General features: G+C 42.4%; 1 protein-coding gene across 12 annotated transcripts in view; it reads left to right on the forward strand.

Moving 5' to 3' along the window:
• Positions 1-17,303, forward strand: part of MICAL2 (microtubule associated monooxygenase, calponin and LIM domain containing 2) — a 207,327-nt gene extending 190,024 nt beyond the window's left edge. For 6 of the 12 annotated variants that reach the window (XM_036325410.1, XM_036325406.1, XM_036325413.1 and 3 more), the window contains 3 exons: positions 10,994-11,096; positions 13,629-13,702; positions 16,735-17,302. In XM_036325410.1, the coding sequence (XP_036181303.1) occupies positions 10,994-11,096; positions 13,629-13,702; positions 16,735-16,919 (362 nt within the window). In that variant the 3' untranslated portion in view covers positions 16,920-17,302. Of the gene's footprint in view, positions 1-10,993; positions 11,097-13,628; positions 13,703-16,734 lie in introns of all 12 variants that reach the window. The other 6 variants (XM_036325407.1, XM_036325408.1, XM_036325415.1 and 3 more) reach the window with 4 other exon arrangements.
• Positions 17,304-19,380: the final 2,077 nt, after the last annotated feature.

The raw sequence follows: 19,380 nt of genomic DNA on the forward strand, positions 1-19,380 counted from the left end.
TGAATCCTGATGCCATTCATAGAGAGTGGCAAGGAATAATAAGACTCCAAAGTAGATAGCTAAAGAAGAAAGGAATTTGGGTTGGTTTGCCACAACTCTATGATTCAATTAAAGTAGGGCACTCCTGAGTTTGGATCCCAAAGTGATCATCATATGACAATTACCTGTTTGCGAAACTTTCTTATCTGTAAAATGGACTAATGATACCAACCTTGTAGGGTTGGTCTGAAGAAAAGACTAAATGAAATAATGTTAGTAAAGCACCTAAAAGAACTGCCTGGTAGATAATAGGTATTCAAAAAAGTTAAGTCCTACTTTTTCTTTTCTTTCTTTCCTTTCTCTTTTTTTCCCCTTCATACCTTCACCTCTTTCATCTAACCGCTCTCCCTCTGACCGCTCTCAGTCTATGCTCTGTACCTGCAAGTCTGTTTTCTATTTTGTTTGTTAGTTTAGTTTGTTCATTAGGGTCCACATATGAGTGAAATCCTATGGTACTTGTCTTTCTCTGGCGTATTTCGCTTAGCATAATACTCTCCAGGTCCATCCATGCTGTCGCAAAAGGTAAGGTTCCTTCTTTTCCATGGCTGAGTGGTACTCCCTTGGGTAAATGGACCACAGCTTTTTTATCCACTCATCTACTGATGGGCACACAGGCTGCTTCCAAATATCACTGCAATGAACATACCTCCTCTTTCCTTTCATATTCATACCATTATAAAACATAGCTGGATGGTCAACAATTTCTCATATTGTATTTAGTTATTTGTTCAATTGTTCACATTCCTTTAAAACTACACTCCCTAGAAGACATTTAAACTAGTTTCTTTAAAAATATATAATACGCCGAAACTGGTTTGGCTTAGTGGATAGAGCGTCAGCCTGCGGACTGAAAGGTCCCAGGTTCGATTCCGGTCAAGGGCATGTACCTTGGTTGCGGGCACATACCCAGTAGGGAGTGTGCAGGAGGCAGCTGATCAATGTCTCTCTCTCATTGATGTTTCTAACTCTCTATCTCTCTCCCTTCCTCTCTGTAAAAAATCAATAAAATATATTTTAAATATATATATATATATATATATATATATATATATATATATATATATTACATGAATTTCCCATGCCTGGTCCATATTAGGTTCTCAATGTAGACTCATGCTATTACCCCCAAAAAACCAATTCAGTAAAAGCAGTTTAGCCAAGAGAAGCAAACACTGAGGTTCGAAGGCATGCCTCTCCGACGGCGTGCCATAGTTTGGGGATCGATTTCAGGGGATGGACATCCTTCAGGTAACCTTCCACAGCGACTTGTTCCCTACCTGTACGGAAAGGCAGTGAGTCCAAGGCCTCCTGCCATCACAGGTGCCTGGCTGCTGTGCTCTCCAAGGCCAGCACAGCAGGGGGCGTGGGGGCCAAGATCCTTCTGTGATCCTGGAAGGGTCTGTATGGAGACAGGGTGGATGGCGTTTCCTGAAGCTCAGGCAACATTATTTCATCACATAATGCAATGGAGTGTGGTTAGGAAAGAACTCCAACCGCATCGAGAATGGCCAGGAATAACAAGACTCCAAAGCTGATGGGGAAGCAAGCAAGGCGTCTGGATGGGTTGCCACAGCTCTGCTGCTATGATCCATAGAATGAATTTTGCAACCCTCAGGTTTGAAAAGCACTGTCATAATGATTTTACCTGGAAAAATATTTTAAAGCCAATAACCAGATGGCTGCCTGAGCCGCAGATACAGAAGGGAGTTCCTAAGAGCCATAAAGCAGCAGAATGGTGGACGAGATCCTAAAAAAGCCCATTCACTACAAGCATCCTTTTAAAAACATTGCAATGCTCTCGAGTAAGTGAGATAAATCTCTCAGGGCCAAGAAGAAGAAAGAAGAAGGTATTGCTGAAGCTTTACACGTGCCAGGAAAGAAGCAAGCACTAAAACAGAAACCCGTGGTGGTCTTGGGGGGAAATATCCCTGGCTTAGAATCTAAGCTTTGGAACTAACAAGAAGGTAAGGAGCTGACCTTGAGGTTCCCACACTAAGCCAAGTCTCTAGCTCTGCCAGACCAAGTATAGATCCTCTAAAGAAACCATGCCTCAGTTTAGGCTCTCGGGATCCCATCTGACCGATTAAGTTCAATAAACTATGAGCTTATAATAATAATAATTCTTAAAATCACCCAAAACACAAAGAAGTGAGTCGCTGAGAATGAGCGTCAGCAAAAACAATACAATTTCAATGGCCAAGAACTTCAACTACATTAATTATTAAACATGGACTATACTATGTCTATGTGTAAAATATTTAAAGAATTAGTAAATTGCATTAAAAAATGAGCAAGCAGAAAAACACTGTAAAAGTAAACAGGCAACACCACCTTAACCTTCACCAGCCGTAACCATAATCAAACTTAACATTCCCGCTATGATGTATAAGAAAGATATCTTGTTGCTAAAATAGCTCTAAGTTGGGAGTTGAGTGACTAGAAGTGAAGTGTTCCAGGCTCCTTGTATTGTTTAAAAGGAGGGTAAGGTGTTAAATTTAGACTTTGCTAAGGTAGAGAAATGCCTATTTAAATTTTAAGTATAATCACTGAGAGAAGAGAAATAAAATGGAATAACTTCCAAATCAGTTGGGGGAAACAGAGGAGAATAAAAGTAATCAAACAAAAATTCTAATTCAGTTCTAAATAGCAATAAAAAAGCATAGAAAAAAAAGATGACAAGATAGCATCAAGGAAGATGGAAGAAACAAGCCCAAATACTCAGTCATATTAATGACAATTAATGAACAAAACAACACCCAATTATATTCTGTTTAGCAGACACGTATAAGGCACAGAAAGTTTTAAAGCAAAAGGATGGCAAAATATATACTAACTTAATAAAGCTGGAGTAATTATATTAGAAGCAGCAAAACAGCCTTTAGTGCCAAAACCATGATTAGGAATAAACAGAATCAATACATAATTTAAAAATAATCAACTCCCCAAGAAGATATGACAGTTATGTTTTTTGTTTTTGGGGTGTGTGTGTGTGTGTGTGTGTGTGTGTGTGTGTGTGTTTTGTTGTGGGTTTTTGTTGTTGTTAATCTCCACCTGAGGATATTTTTCATTGATCTTTAGAGAGAGTGGGAGGGAAGGGGAGAGAAAGAGAGACACACACACACATTGATAGAGCTTTCCTCCCACATGCTGTGGCCGGGGCCAAAGATCGAGCCTGCAACCGAGGTACATGCCCTTGACTAGAATCGAACCCACAACTCTTCGTTCCACAAGCTGATGCTCTAACCACTGCTCTATGTACTGACTTGACTGTGTATATTGACTTGACTGTAATAGGCTCAAAATATATAAAGCCAAACAATGACGAAACCACAGGGAAAATGTTCTACTCTCATGGCAGGAGAATTTAGTACATCTCTCAAGTAATGATAGTCAAGCAGACAAAACATTAGTATAAATTTGAATAATGCAATAATAACCTTGGTTTAATGGTCACTTATAAAACCCTGCACTTCCAAATTACAGAATGTATATTCTTTGCAATTTCACATGATGATTTACAAATATTGACCATAAGTTCACAAAGTTAGTCTCAGGGAATCTATATTATACAGACTCTGTTCTATACTACAATGTAATTAACTTGGAAATAAATAGCCAAAAGATATTTTTTAAACCACACATTTAGAAAGCAAAAATATACATTTCTCATCAATCAAATAAAAAATGGATATTTAAAAAATACTTGGAAATTTAAATATACTAAATAAGAAAAAGAAAGCAATAGATCAGTGAATGTGGTTCTTAGAGGTACGGCCTTAAATACTTTTATTAAAAAAGAAGAAAGGCTGAGAAGTAATGAGCCAAGTGTTCAACTTAATTTAGAAAAAGAAAAACAAAATAAACCTAAAGAAAGAAAATTATATATATATATGAGCAAAAGTAAATGATATAGAGAATAAAGATAAAATCAAGAGGATCAAGCAAGCCAAATATTGGTTCTTTAAAAAGACTACAGGCAATCTCTTAAATTTATTTAAAAAATAAGAAGACAGAAATAAATAAATTAGGAATGAAAAGGGTAGACCTAACCCCAGTATAGTAAAGATTTAAAGATAAAAAAATAGAATGAACAAATGAACATGTAATCTAATTTCAAAATTTGCAATCTAAGGGTGATTCAACAATCACCATATTAACAAATTAAAGAGGAAAACCACATGGTCTTTTTAATAGAAGAAGAAAATATCATTTGACAAAAACTAATACTCATTTGGGATAAAACTTTTAGCAAAAAGGCATACAACAAGATAGAACATTCTTAATTTGAAAGATACCATCCAAAACCATAAAGCAAGCATCATTATTGAATGATAAAATATTAGAAATGCTTCTTTAAAAATCAGCAATAAGAGAAGGGTGCCCACCATCATCTCTTCTATTCCACATTGTACAGGAGACCCTAGCCAGCAGAGGAAGACAAGGGGAAATGTCACATGGCTTGGAAAGGAAGAAACATTTTTTTCTGTTTTTATTTTTCAGATGATAAAATCACTCACATGGAAAACCCAAAAGAATGTACAAATAAATTATTAAAAATAAGATTCTATATGATGGTGGTTAAATATAAGATCAAAATTTAAAAAGGAATTGCATTTCTATATCTCAGCATCAAGCAGTTAGAAAATGCAATAACAAAGAAGATATCACTAATATTAGCAAAAAAAACATACCTAGGATTCAATCCAACAAAAAATGCGCACCACCTTTATGAAGCCAATGTTAGTACTTTTCTGAAAGCCACCCGGAGGTCTGAACATCCATGAAAACCCAACGTGAGCCTGCGGTAGCATTGCAGATCACAGGAAAGAGGTGAATTGGGGACCACTGGCTCCATGTACAGGAAAAATGAAATTGAGTCTTACCTTACATCATACAAGCAAACGTTTCATACAAGTTAAAGACTTTACTATGAATAATTAAACTGAAAAGTTAATAAGAATCAAGTTGGAATATAACGCTATAAAGGAAAAGACAATCCACTAATCTGGAAAATATATTGGCAACAAATATAACCAAAAAAAATCAATATTCTAGAATATGTAAAGAACTTTTATAAATCAGTAAGAAATAGGCAAACAACTCAATGTAAAGATAATCAAATTATATAAATATACATTTCACAGTAAAATATTCATGAATAATTAGGAATATGCAAATTAAGACTACAATGAGAAACTTTTAAACTATTGAATTATCAACACGTGTAAAAATGTGACAATACTAAGTATTTGGTAAGGACGGAACAAAAGGACCTTTTATTCAATGTTGGTGGAAATGAAAAGAGTCACAACTCTTTGGAAAACAATTTGGCCTCGTGCTGTGGAGCTGAACATTTGCACACCTTACTAAGAATTTCATTCCTGAGTGTGTATTTCAGAGACACTTGCCTACATGAGCCGGAAAACTCGAACAAGAACCTTCACTGTAGCATCATTTACAATAGCAAAACACTAAGAATGACCTTGACATCCATTAATAGGGAAATGGGTCAATTGTGGCATAGCCAACCGTGGCATATACAACTGAAGACTGTATACACAACAGGGAAAATGAATGGCAACATGGATGCATTTTAGAAACATAATATGGAATTTTAAAACAAGCATGTTTTAAAAGACTACATATATGAGTATAATATTTCAATAAAATTCTAAAGCAAGAAAAACTTTATTTATAATGAATAGATATGTAGCCAAAAGCAAAACAAAACAAACAAACAAAAAAGTGTTTAAAAAGGAAGGACACTAGATCTTCTGTTTTTCAACTGCAGCCTCTGGCTCCCGGAATGGAATTGAGGGCTTCCTTCCAGCATCCTGGCTTGGTCAAGACTGAACCAGGCCACACCCACAGTGCGGTGTTCTGGATCATCACCAACATGTGTAAGGCGCCTGTGGGAAGTCAGGGTGCCCGGAGCGCTGGGTACAGAAGGCCTGGCTAGAGATTTAAATGAAATAGGCTGGGGATGAGCACAGGAGCTAAGAGCCGACCAGAGGCCAGCAAGGAGAGGCAGAGGCTGCACCCCCGCCGTTCCGGGGGAGACGCCTGCACAGTGACAGAGGGTTCTGGCTGCAATTCCTCTACTGCCCTTCATGCCCAGGTCATCGTGAGGATGTAGACGACACAGAAGCGCAGCAAACACCAGACAAGGATTCTCACAGATTCTATGGAGGCAGGAAATCACGTCTGAAGAATCAGAGAGTTGAAAATCAGACAGTGTTTAAACAAGACCCAACCTGGAAAAAATCACACCCCAGCACACAGTCAGAGAAGTATTCAGCATTGCCAACAAAAGAAAATGGTTAAAAACCTGTGACTTTAAAGAGTAGATTGTTCGTGTGTTATTATTCGCTGGGGAAAAAGTTACTGACCATAAGTGCCAGTCCCTCTACTGGAAGCAGGGACGAAGTGTTGTCCAGCTAGGTGACTTGAACTTGAATGTGGAGGGTAATCGGACAACTTCAGCAGGGAGTAACCAAACTTGCTTTGTAGTTTTTAGAGCTCACTTGGGGAAAATTGGGTCAATTTAAATAACTCCAGATCTAGCTGGTTTGGCTCAGTGGATGGAGCGTTGGCCTATGGACTGAAGGGCCTCAGGTTCGATTGTCAAAAGCACATGTCTGGGTTGCGGGCTTGATCCCCATTGTGGGGTGTGCAGGAGGCAGCTGATCAGTGATTCTCTCTCATCATTGATGTTCCTATCTCTCTCTCCCTCTCCCTTCCTCTCTGAAATCAATAAAAATATATTTTGAAAGCACAAAATATAACTCCATTAAAAAAAGTTGTGTTGAGTTTTGATTACTTTGCTCCACCGAGCAAGTGGAAACCTTGCAGTCTGTCTAGGAAAAGGCATGCTATGAGTACAGTACACGTGAGCGAATGAAGACCAGCCGGTGGCAACACTGGCAGAGGAGGCAGTCAGGGGTAGGTGGCCGAGCAATCTAGATAGAGCCAGGGCTGCGCGCCCTCCGGCAGCACCATTCTAGCTGCGCCCTGGTTCCCAGACACAGGCCTCGCACCCCTGCCTTAGAGAGGACTCCAGTCCCACAGCAGCCACAGATGGAGACGTGCCTGAGCCAATGATCCCTGCAGGCAGAGCACTGGCGTCCTCCCGAGCAGGTGCTGATGAGCCAGCAGCCTTCTGACCTTCTCATTTACATGGGGCCAAAAATAATAATAATTTGTTAAGAGTTTTTATTAACCTCAAGTGAAGTCACAAGGCAAAATTTAGGCATGTATAACCAAGTCAAGGATTGCACTCTAGCTGACTTTTAAAGGTGAACTGAAAATAACCCACAGGAAACTATATAGAAGTGGACACTGGAAGAAACAGCAGGTACTAACAGCAAAGGGACAGTTTATTGGCTGTTTACTATGTGCCAACCCCCGTGGTAAGCACTTTACATGCATCATCTCACCTAATCCCCATAACTAATTAGGAGGCAGGTACTACGATCATCCCTGTTTTTCACCCGAAGACACGGAGGTGGAGAGATGTGAGGCTGCTTGCCCAAGGTCACACATTGGGTAAGTGGCTGAGCCAGGTCCGCCGGATCTCCAAGCCCAGGCCCTCTGCCACTTCTGCAGTGAGGGCAACGCTGGTCCAGGCTTCACTAGGACCCGTAGGACGTTTTCTGATGGGAGGCAGTGAGTCTTGGAGATCATGGAGCAAAGTCTCGGTGCATCCTTAGAGTTGAGAGCAAGGCCAGTATGGGGAAGGCACAATCCCCTGGATCCAAGTCTTTGGAAAGGCAGATTTCCTGGGAATCTGCACATGAGTCCACATTTGAAGATCCCTTAAAGGGATTTTTGACTACTGAGGAAAGGAAGCCTCTAAAAAAAAGTGAACTGGAGGCTATAAAATTACAAATTACTCCATTGGAAAAAAAATTAAATCGATTCAGTTCAACCTGTGTTTGTGGAGAACAGCACCAATGGAAATCAGTGGGGCCCTAGCCGGTTTGGCTCAGTGGATAGAGCATCTGCCTGTGGACTGAAGAGTCCTGGGTTCAGTTCTGGTCAAGGGCATGTACCTTGATTGCAGGTTCCCCCGAACCTGCTCACGGTGCGTGCAGGAGGCAACCAATCAATGTGTCTCTCTCACATCGATGTTTCTCTCTGTCTCTCCCTCTTCCTTCCACACTCTCTAAAAATCAATGGAAAAATACCCTCGGGTGAGGATTAACAAATATATTATATATATATTTGTTATTATATATATATATAATACAAATATATTATATATATATATCTCCAAAGAAAAGAAATTAGTGGGACTGCACAGGGGACTCTCTAGTGGGCCAGATTTTAGAAGGACACATAAGGAAGATTGGAAAAGGGACATGAAATCCAGGATAAAAGTCTGGCTGGAGCCTGAGGGTATAATGCAGCAAAGAGGCTGAATCTGAAAAACAACAACAAAAAATACTCTGAAGACGGCAAAATAGTGCTGTTTCTTTTGGATTGGAAACAAGGAGAGAACAGACCCTGTGCTGAGGCAGATGGTATCATGTCACACGATGGGGAAAAGCAGGATTCTCAACTCTCAGCTTTTCTGTTTTCTTTATCGAGGCAAATGGTCCTCAATCTAGAAATGTTAAACAACCATCTAGAAGAGGAAATTGAATCTGGAAAGGTGAGAAAAAAGGGAGAACAATAAACTCAGATTTCTAAGTCCTGGTGTAAGATGATACATACATAGAGGCTTGGATGTGGCATTATTCAATCAGAATTTGTTGAATGAACCGCATTAACCCTCTGGTGTTGAAAACACTTGCAGATGCAACCTCAGTCTTTGAAAACTCAGGAAGCCTTGCAGAGCCCAAAGACCTAGAGACGAGCACATTTTCTACTTTCCACCTGGGAAAGAAACATGAATTCTGATCCCTGTCAAAATTCTAGGTAGGATTATTTTTAAAATTGTGACTATTTAGAAAGACATTTAGAGATTACTAAGGAACCACTGGTGTTTACTAAGAAGCCATGAAAAACAAATGTCATGTCCTTTTCTGAGTGGAGTTGCAAGGTGCCGATGGACATGGCCCACGTTGGAAAGCTTGATTTCAGGAAATGACTTTGTTACCAAAGTTTCCTATCAGACAAGACATAGAAATGTGGGCTGGATGATACCAATTGGATGCATTAAGGGTCTATAGAAGGTTGAGAACGATCCCTTGATGGGTTACCTATCACTGTATCCCAAGTACGTAAGGCACTACCCAGCACCTATGTCATAAATGAATGAATGAATGAATGAATGAATGAATGAATTCAGCAGAAATTAAGAGCTGCATTGTAGCACCAGTTTGCACATTAACTAAATATATAGTTTAGAGCATTGCATATACATCTCTCTGGACCCCATTTTCCTTATTAACAAAAGGAGACAGGGAGATAAGGGAATTCATCTTTAAAAATATATTTTTATTGATTTCAGAGAGGGAGAGAGAGAGAGACAGAAACATCAATTATGAGAGAGAATAATTGATCAGCTGCCTCCTGAACACCCCACACTGGGGATGGAACCTGCAACCCAGGCATGCACCCTGACCAGGAATCAAACTGTGACCTCCTGGTTCAGAGATGCTTAACCATAATCTAAGTTATAAGAATATATGGCTATAAAGATTGTAATCTAAGTTATAAGATTATATGGATATAACTTTTCTCTATGAATCTCAAAGCTAATAACGTTATTCATTTGCCTTTTCTTTTTGCCAAAAATCTAAATGCCAATCACCACTCCTTTATGACCAAATGTGGTATGAGCTTCTCTGCCCCATGAAGGAAGCCACACCCCACTTGGGCACTCAGTGGGCATTTGATATTGGAGGAGAAGGGGATAGTAACCAGTGTGGCGAGCTGGCACAGCCATGGCATACTCAGCCCTAGGGCGCCTTATGTGCCATGCCAGCTCAGCCCGGTTCAATGAGCGGGGGTGGTGAAAGGCTTAGAAAAGACAGACAAGAGAATGAAAGCTGGGTCTCGGTGGGACGCTGCCCCTCTGATGGACAGCGCCTGCGCCCACAAGCTGTGTCTTTATTTTATAGCAGATGCCACGAGGCAAAGTAAGGGCATGATCAAGATGTTTACAACATTCTCGTGGGTTTCTTTTTTTTTTTTAATATATTTTATTGATTTTTTACAGAGAGGAAGGGAGAGGGGTAGAGAGTTAGAAACATCGATGAGAGAGAAACATCCATCAGCTGCCTCCTGCACACCCCCTACTGGGGATGTGCCCACAACCAAGGTACACGCCCTTGACCGGAATCAAACCTGGGACCTTTCAGTCCGCAGGCCGACGCTCTATTCACTAAGCCAAACCGGTTACGGCCATTCTCGTGGGTTTCAATCCTACTCAATTAAATGCACCTGAACTCTACCAAGCCCACATCACTCAGGCACATGGGGCCACGTGTTCGGACCATAGGTTCAAGCTTACAACTAAAGCTCTTGGCTATAATTGTGCTGGGTGGGCTCTGCCCTTCAAGCTGGGACTTGCATGTGGCAATGAGAGGACTGTGCCCTCTCCTCAGTCCAAGGCTTGAACCTGTCCAAAACACTGTAGCCACGCCCCACCAACCAGCAGGGTTATTCGGGTTTTCTTCGGAGAAGGATGTGATGCACAAACTATAGAAGTTGTACTGAGAACATATAAGTAGGCAGAAGGGTCATTTGTGACAGGACATTATCAAGGGTATATGACCTTGGAACTGAAGTATTCATGTCCTAAATGTGAAAGGGGACCGCCCCTAGAGCATTCACAGGTGGGTTTTATTTTTCATGTCCCTGACCTGGAGGCATCAACAGGCCATCGGGGGACTGCTGCCTGCTGAGTTCTTTTTGCTACAAACATGGTCCACTAAAGTAGCTCCAAAACAGTTTGATCAGGTGGAGAGAGGCGCCAATCTAACCCATTTGTCGTTGATTTCTTAAGCAGATTCAGGCACACAGGATGAAGCCCAGCTTTTGCAGGAATGGTTTAAGCTGGTTCTGGAGAAGAATAAATTAATGCGATATGAGTCGGAGCTACTGATCATGTAAGTAAGGCAACACGGATAGCAGTGAGGCCTAAACGCAATGCGGGGCGGGAGTGGGGTGGCTCACCCTCCTAGGTGGCCATCCCGGGGTTTTTTTCTTCTTGTGCATACAGAATTGTGATTGAGGCAAATTGATACTTGATGCCTTGCATATCATGCTGGCATTAGTGCAGAGAATCTTCAGTTATCTATTCTGTCTGTGAAGTCCTGTAGCTAAAATAGATTTCAGGTAATGGGGCTGGAGCTGGGGGGCATTTGGAAAAAGTATTTTCAACCCATCTCTGCGGCCCAGGCCAAAGGGACCCACCTGCAAACACACACCTGCAACAGGGAAGCATGTCTCTGGCCTCTGAGCGTGAACCACAGGAGAGGCGTGGCGGGAGCAGCCTGGGCACTTCCCATGGCTTTAGCGGGTTGAAGGACTGAGATGTCTGGCTGTCTTCTCTAAATAAGAGGCAGCAGCCTGGTTTGAGGATCAGAAAGTAGAGATGGGCCAGGCCGGTATGGCTCGCAGGGGTCCTCAAACTTTTTAAACGGGGCCAGTTCACTGTCCCTCAGACCGTTGGAGGGCCGGACTATAGTTTAAAAAAAAAACTAGTCGGCTGCTAAGCAACAGGCAGCGGCGGCAAAAACACCCGGCGGGCCGGATAAATGTTTTCGGTGGGCCGCATGTGGCCCGCAGGGCCGTAGTTTGAGGACCCCTGGCTCAGGGGTTGAGCGTGATCTATGAACCAGGAGGTACCAGTTTGATTCCTAGTCAGGTCACGTGCCCAGGTTGCAGGCTCCACCCCCAGTGTAGAGCATGAAGGAGGCAGCCAATCAATGATTCTCTATCATTATTGATGTTTCTCTCTCTCTCTCTCTCTCTCTCTCTCTCTCTCTCTCTCTCTCTCTCTCTCCCTCTCTCTCCCTTCCTTCCTCCCAGAAATCAATAAAAAATATTCTTAAACAGCTTTTTAAAAAAAGAAAGTAGAGATGGATATCAACACACTCTGACAAAGTTGAAGGTCTATACCTGTCACCATCCTGGAGAGAAAGTAACATTAATGTACAGCAATTAAGTGCCACATGTTGTACTGTGCTTTCACTTATGCTGTCTCCTTTTATCTTCACCCCAATCCTGAGAGGTAATTGGGGGAGTGGGGAGCTATCTTTTAAGATTCCTAATACATTCTGTTCCTCTCCCTTGGCTGGGTTCTGGACCAGGTGAGAAATAAGACTACCAAGCCACTAGATGAAACATCAAAAGATCACCTTTATTACCGATAATGGCTTGGCCAAATATGAGAGCCCAGGTGAGCTTGCTGTCTGTATTACTGTCCTAGGGCCAGAACAATTAATTACCACAAACTGTGTGTCTTATGACAACAGCAATGTATTCCCTCACTGCTCTGGAAGAGGAAAGTCTGACTCAAGATGTTAGCAGGGCCATGCTCCCTCTGCCTGTCTAGCCCCTGGTGGCTTCAGGCATCCCTTGGGTTGTGGCTGCATCACTCCACTCTCTGCCTCTGTCTTCACGTGGCCTTCTCTGGGTATCTGTGTCGTCCTCTTCATTTGTAAGGATACTTGTCAGTGGACTTAGGGTCAACTGGGATAATCCAGAATGTTCTCATCTCAAGGTCCTTAACTTAACTACATATATTACATCTGCCAAAACGTTTTTCAAATAAGGTCACATTCACTAGTTCCAGGGATTAGGATGTGGACATATCTTTTTGGGGTCATTATTCAACCCATGACATGAACCAAACTCCAGAATTAGACATGCTTATCTATATAGTCACAAAAATATGATGGACCCACCTCTTTTTTTTAATGTATACTTTTTATTTTATTGATTTGAGAGAGAGAGAGGAAGGGAAAGGGATAGAGAGGTAGAAACATCGATGAGAGTGAGAGGGAAACATCAATTTGTTGTTCCACTTATTTGTGCATTCATTGGTTGATTCTTGTATGCACCCTGGCTGGGGGTTGAACCCACAACCTTGGTGTATCTGGACAACGCTCTAACCAACTGAGCTACCTGGCCAGGGCCCACTGACTCTTCTTTCCCCAGCTCCTACAACCAGATGGCTGTCTGAGTTTTGTTGCCTCCACCTGGACAAAATGTCTCCTGTTTCTGCTTTCTCCTTTTCCTGTCCACCACAATCAGAGTTGGGATTGGTTATAGGTGATACTTGAAGTCATGTTACTCTCAAAAGAGAGAAGAGGTTCAGATTGTCCTTGCTTCCCCCTGGACTATTCTAGTCCTTTCTTCATGACCCTTCAGTAAAGGGTGGCCTGCATGGCCTTCCTAAAGCCTACTGAGGTCACATTCACCCTTCAGTTCCTCCCACCATCTCCTGAGCCCAGCACATCTCAGCAACCCTCTCGGCACCTTCAGTGACCGGCAGCAGCAAAACGTCCAGTTTAGAGATATTCCAGCTTTAAGAGGGAAGAAGAATGCAGTAGCTACTGTCAGTGGGCTTATTTGTCAGTGCGTCTACACAAATCTCTAGTATTTGTAAGGTTTGAATGCTTTCTCATCCGCAGGGCCCAAGAGCTAGAATTAGAAGATCATCAAAGCAGACTGGAGCAGAAATTAAGAGAGAAAATGCTCAAGGAGGGTGAGTATGGTGATGTGTTTTGAGTCCTTGTTAAAGACAATTCCCCTCAGAAAGACACCTGAGCAGAGCATGCTGCAAATCTCAGAGGGGAGGGTCTCCTGCCAGGAAGCCAGAGGGGAGCACAAAGCCAGCCTTCCCTCTGCCCACTGCCCACAGCACTGCAGTCCCCATCCGGCTTCATTCACTCCAGCTGGGAGAGCAGCACTTTTCTCCATCCCAAGTGTGAATAGGAACAAAGTCATTTATTCACACATATGTTCCCTTACCCATTCATTCCTTTAGCAAATATTTATGGAGGATCCAGTGTGTGACTGGCATATGGAGGAGATCCACTGTGACCCGTGGTCTCTCTGTGGAGACCAACACCCCGTCCAGGAATTATGGTACAGTGAGATGAGCGCCACGACACAGGGGTTTTGGGACCACTTAGGGGGCAGTAAAGGAAACATCCTTCCCAGCATGGCTGGGCCAGAACATTGTATGTGAGGAAATTATTTTCACCATGAAGGACAGAGAATTGAAGTAAACGCAAGTGACATGATATACTGATTTATACATTCATTGGCTCCAGGCATCTGGGCACGTTCACTCTCTTTTGCACTGTGTGCTTGTGGGGCCAGACCCATGCATGGCTTTCTTACCATAGGTCTTAAGAACAAGTCAAATAATTCCTTTATACCTCATGGACAGAACATTGCGCCTACCTATGGGTACAGGGCAAGCACTTAGTAACTATTAGACATCATCATCATGAATATTTTTATTTCAGCATTTCACCCCCATTTTACAGATTAGAAAACTGAATCTGAGAACTTAACAAGCATGCTCAAGATAAATGATAGGGCTGAAATTAAAGAACAGATCACGACAGACTCGGGGTCTCCTGTTGGTATTGACTTATAGACTGTTTCTTTATAGCAAGAGTTCTATTTCTAACAATATCTTTACAGAGCTGCACTCTGTGGGACAGATGAAAGTGGTATGCATCACCTTGGATTGTCAGAAAGGGCTTAAATGACAAGCCAAAATTGAGAGAAATTTAAAATTTTTACTGAGTTGATTATCAGATAGGGAGCACTGAACTGGAATATACTTAATTAACAAACCATAGTGTAAAACTGAGGTCTGATTCACACATCTGATACCGATTTTAATTCACTCTGTTTCAGGGGTGGTCAAATAAATACCACCAAAGACTCCATTAGCCAACCTTCAATTCTTTTTTAAAACAATTCTTACTGAGGACTGGTGGTCATACATTTTCTCACCCATCTCGGGTATTCAAAAAAAATATGCAGCTTCTTCATTTTGTCTGTACCTGAGCTCATCTCCCACAGAAGCTTCATCCCACTAATTAGCAAGAAGAAGAAAAAAGAACTTTATATCCCCTTCTCTGGTAAACTTAGTCTGATGCAATATTTTAAACAGTTCCTGTAGGAAATGCTCAGTCTCTTTGGGATGAAAATGGTCGATCTTGCAGATGGCCACCCCTTCCTTCTGCTTTTCTCCCCAAGGTGACTGCCAGGTAATGGGAGAGGCAGGTTTGAGTGAGTTTGGGGCGTTAGGAACCTGGGTGGGTTGCGCGGAGTCATGTAGTCCCCTCGCAGCTGCCCGCTGTCATCGGGTTGCCACTCTCTCTGCCGGCATTTGCAGCAAAGGTGTGTGGCTGGCTAATCCACAGCCTGCCCTGGTCTGGGTGAGCTTGGAGCCTCAGGGCATTCCCTGGCTCACCCACCCCTCAGAGCAGCCTCCATTCAGCTTGGCCAAGGTTCACCACCGGTCTCCACTGTGGGACCACTTCACTCCTCATCCTGGGGGAGCCCCAGGGGCCAGCTCCCTTTGGCAGCTCTGGGACAAGTGAGCACTTCTAGGCTCCACACATGCCACACACATGAGATCAAGATCGGGGGAGTCACACCCACTCCCTATTTCTCTGCCCAACCACAAAGCACTGCCTGTGTATACATAGGGTGCTCTCTGGCCGGCTTCTTCCCAGCGTTCCAAACAAGACATGAGGCAAAGTCCTTGGGCCTCCAGTGTTCCCATCAAATGATACATTTCCTGCCCCCTTGGGGGTTCTAAGGTGCAGAATGGAGAGACTGGAACACAGGCAGAGTTCTCACCGGCCCATAAAACATGGACTGAGAAGGGAATGGTGCTTCTTTATCTCCCTGTTGTCATCTATACCTTCATCCTGGCCCCACCCAGAACCAAGCCTGATGTGAGGGAAGGCGGCCCTTCTCCACTCTGGGATGGGGCTCACCTGGCTCCTGATGTATTAAACGGAAGGGGCTACAGGAATGTATGAAGTCTCCCTAGGCAATGATCTGGCTGACAAGACTTAAATTTGGCTTTAAAGTCCTGTTTTGAATGTCAGAAAGGCATGACTGCAGTACCTGTCTCTTACCCTTTCCCTGTAACAATATTATCTCCCCCAGGCAAGTGGCTATTTCAGGCTATGTAGGAAGCGGGTCACGTGCTCCAAAAGGCTAAGGGGAAGAGCAGTCACATCCTCCTATTGGCCAGCTGTGCCTCACTGTGCTTCCGCCTGGTCTCTACCCAAAGGGCTATGGTTCGTCATTAGCTACAAATTGAAAAAGGATTCCCATAATTGAAGCACTGGCCACGGGTGCAGACAGTCTGCTTAGAAACTCTGCTTGCTGCAGCTCAGACATGTTTAGGGAGAACAGACATTTTGTTGTTTGTGGATATTTTTTTGTGCAGAGGAGGGGAGGGGGAGGCCTTGGTAGGGCTTGGCTGGTATTACCTTCTTTTTCTCACAAAGGGGTTCTCCCCATCACTTTATATATAGTCTCCAGTTGGAAAGTGAGCTGCCCGCAGCACAAAGCACCCACCATTCTAATCTGTGGCTTCGAGGGCAGTTCCCTGGTGTTCAATTCTTTTCCTTGTTTTCTCCATGGAAATTAAAGGGCAGCACAAGTCCGGGACAATCAAGAACGCAGAGGCCAAAAGCTCTCCTGTGGCCAAATCTTACCTGAGTCCGATGTTTGTTTGTTTTTCTCTTTCTTTAGAGAGCCAGAAAGATGAGAACGATCTAAATGAGGAGCGAGAAATATTCGCTGAGATGATGCAAGTGATTGAGCAGAGGGACCGACTTGTGGATTCCTTAGAGGAACAGCGCATCAGAGAAAAGGCTGAAGACCAGCGCTTTGAAAGCTTCATATTCTCCAGGGGCTGTCAGCTGAGCAGGACGTGAGCAGGGCCCTCCCCCTCGGAGCCAGCCAAGGACCGGATCCTGCCCCGCACACCTCACACACTCCTACTTCCTGTGGCAGCATTTGTCAGACCTGCGACTTGAGTTATACCATACGGCAATATGTTTTCTAAAATTGAAATTCTCTCACGTGCTACAGCTGCCCCAGATCCTTCCAGAGATTATAGTGAAGAAAATACAAAGACTCTTTTGAAATGGGCAGTCGACCTCAGCAGATCTCTCTGACTGGAGGTGACCTTGGCAGGTGACCAGCATTGTTTACCCTAGAAGGTGACACAGATGGACTTGCCTTCTGCTTCTTACCATGTATCTGCCCAGTGCATTGAGTTGCACATCTTAAGATTTTTTAAGAAGCTGCCTTTTCATGAATATATCCATATTTGCCTTTTTTTTTTTTTTTTTTTTTTTTTGCATGGATGACTGGTTCCCAAATGTCAGAAGGAAGCAGCAGTAGTTTAAAGATTAGGTTAATATTTAAATTTTGTTTCCAGCGACAGAGGAGAAACCTTGAGATTACTGATTACATAAAGCAAATAACTCACATAGCAGGTGTTGATTCAATCCAGGGTGGATTTAATTTACCAGGTGTATTTATAAGCCTTAATATAATACACATAAGCAATGAGAGTTTAATAGAACATTTGAACCTTACTTTTATTTAAAAAGAGAGGAAATAAAACTTTAACTTTGTACTAACAGGATCACTAGTTTTCACCAAGTACTATTGGCTTAGAAAGGCTTTTTATTCTCAGAGCACTGTCCTTATGGTCCCTGGGACATACTGGAAAGCATTTTTAGAAAATGGATATTTAAAAAAAAAAAAAAACTGTTGGGAATAGCAAAGGGAAATGCCTTCATTTGTTGATAAAATTATGGCTGAGATTGGTGCTGCCATAAAAATGCACACGCTGGTGATCCAAGGCAAGGAACCTGTCCCAGTGGTGGTCTTCTTGGGTCCGAAACAGAGAAGTGACTCTGAGACGCCTCCGGGGTTGCCCAGAAACCCACGGGACAAGGACAGAACCACTTCTGACTTCAAGGTGCAGCTGAGTGCAGTGACACCATTTACCGAATCCCAAGCTGGGTCATGGATTTCGTAATGACATTTTCAATGTACTGTACAAGGAAAGCTGAGAGATGGAGTTTGTGCACTGATGTAGAATTCCTGGGATGTTTTGATGGTTCATGTGGAACCAAAGAAAAGATTTCAAATGGTGATCTGTTGTCATAAAGTATTTGATTGTTCTCCCTCGATGGGATTCTTTGAAGATTCGCTCTGTCATTGACAAGAGGTGGACTGGAGAACCCTTTGTTGCTGTATGTTTGGCCTTTCTCGTTTCTGCAAGTGTTTAAATGTGTCATTGGACAAAAGGTGCTTTGCAACAGTCAGCTCTGACTGGAGACCTAAATTCCCTCAATTTGAGTTGAGCCATGAACCACTTCTGTTTGAGATGCTGTCTATATACATGGACCTGGCCAACCGACAAGCCAGAAATAGCAAGTATAACTGGATTTCCCGAGTAGGCCAATGTTTTGGGTCATATTAAAACACATCGTTTCCATGTATATCAAGCTCCTAACGTTGTAGGGTTTTTCCCCCTTCTCCTTTCTTTCAGAATCAAGTCTTTTAGTGCCTGAATTCTAATATTAGGAAACATGTATAGGCATCTATCTACCTATCTATTTACCTATGAAAACTGTGTCTCTTATGGCTATTTATCTATTTTATTTATTTGGTGGAAATTGCTAATATGATTTCCTCATAATTCTGGTTTTCCTATGTTATAATTTGGAGAAGACCTATTTTCACTAAGATGTTGGTACATAAGCTATTTAATATACTAGTACAAATAACTCAGATGTTTGGGGCAGAGAGTTATGTAGTATTAAAGATTTATGGAGCTAGTCAAACTAATATTTCCAGCCACCAGGCATTTGGAGGTAAGACTATGGATGTGCAGGAATATTAACTATTTTAAGAAGGAGATATATAACTTCAGTTTTCATTCTGGAATGTGTAGACCTATTCAAGCCCAGACTTTTCTGTCAGTTATATACAAGTGCACTTTGGATACTTGCATACATTTGACAGATGATGCTCAAATGTGTAGTGTCTGGGTTGTCATTGTACAAAAGAATTAACTGCCACTTATTTAAATTTGTTCTATTTCCATCTAAAAGAAAGATTCTCCTAAGAAGGCCAAGAAAGAAGGTAGCTCTTGGCTCTCGTATTCTGTTAATAGATGAGAGAAGCAATTTGTTCACTTTTTCTTCCAAAGACTGTACTCTGTGGTTTGAGACCCTGTCTTATCTGGCCAAGTTAAAACATAAATCTCATCCTTGCACTGGCCCTCCATTTCACCAGTACAGAGAAACTATTTCAGTGATCATTCCCAAAAGGACGCAAACATTGTGGCTGTTAAAGTATTTTAAGTGATTCCAT

The sequence above is a fragment of the Myotis myotis genome, unplaced genomic scaffold (genome assembly GCF_014108235.1).
Source record: "Myotis myotis isolate mMyoMyo1 unplaced genomic scaffold, mMyoMyo1.p scaffold_m19_p_10, whole genome shotgun sequence".
Classification (NCBI taxonomy): domain Eukaryota; kingdom Metazoa; phylum Chordata; class Mammalia; order Chiroptera; family Vespertilionidae; genus Myotis; species Myotis myotis.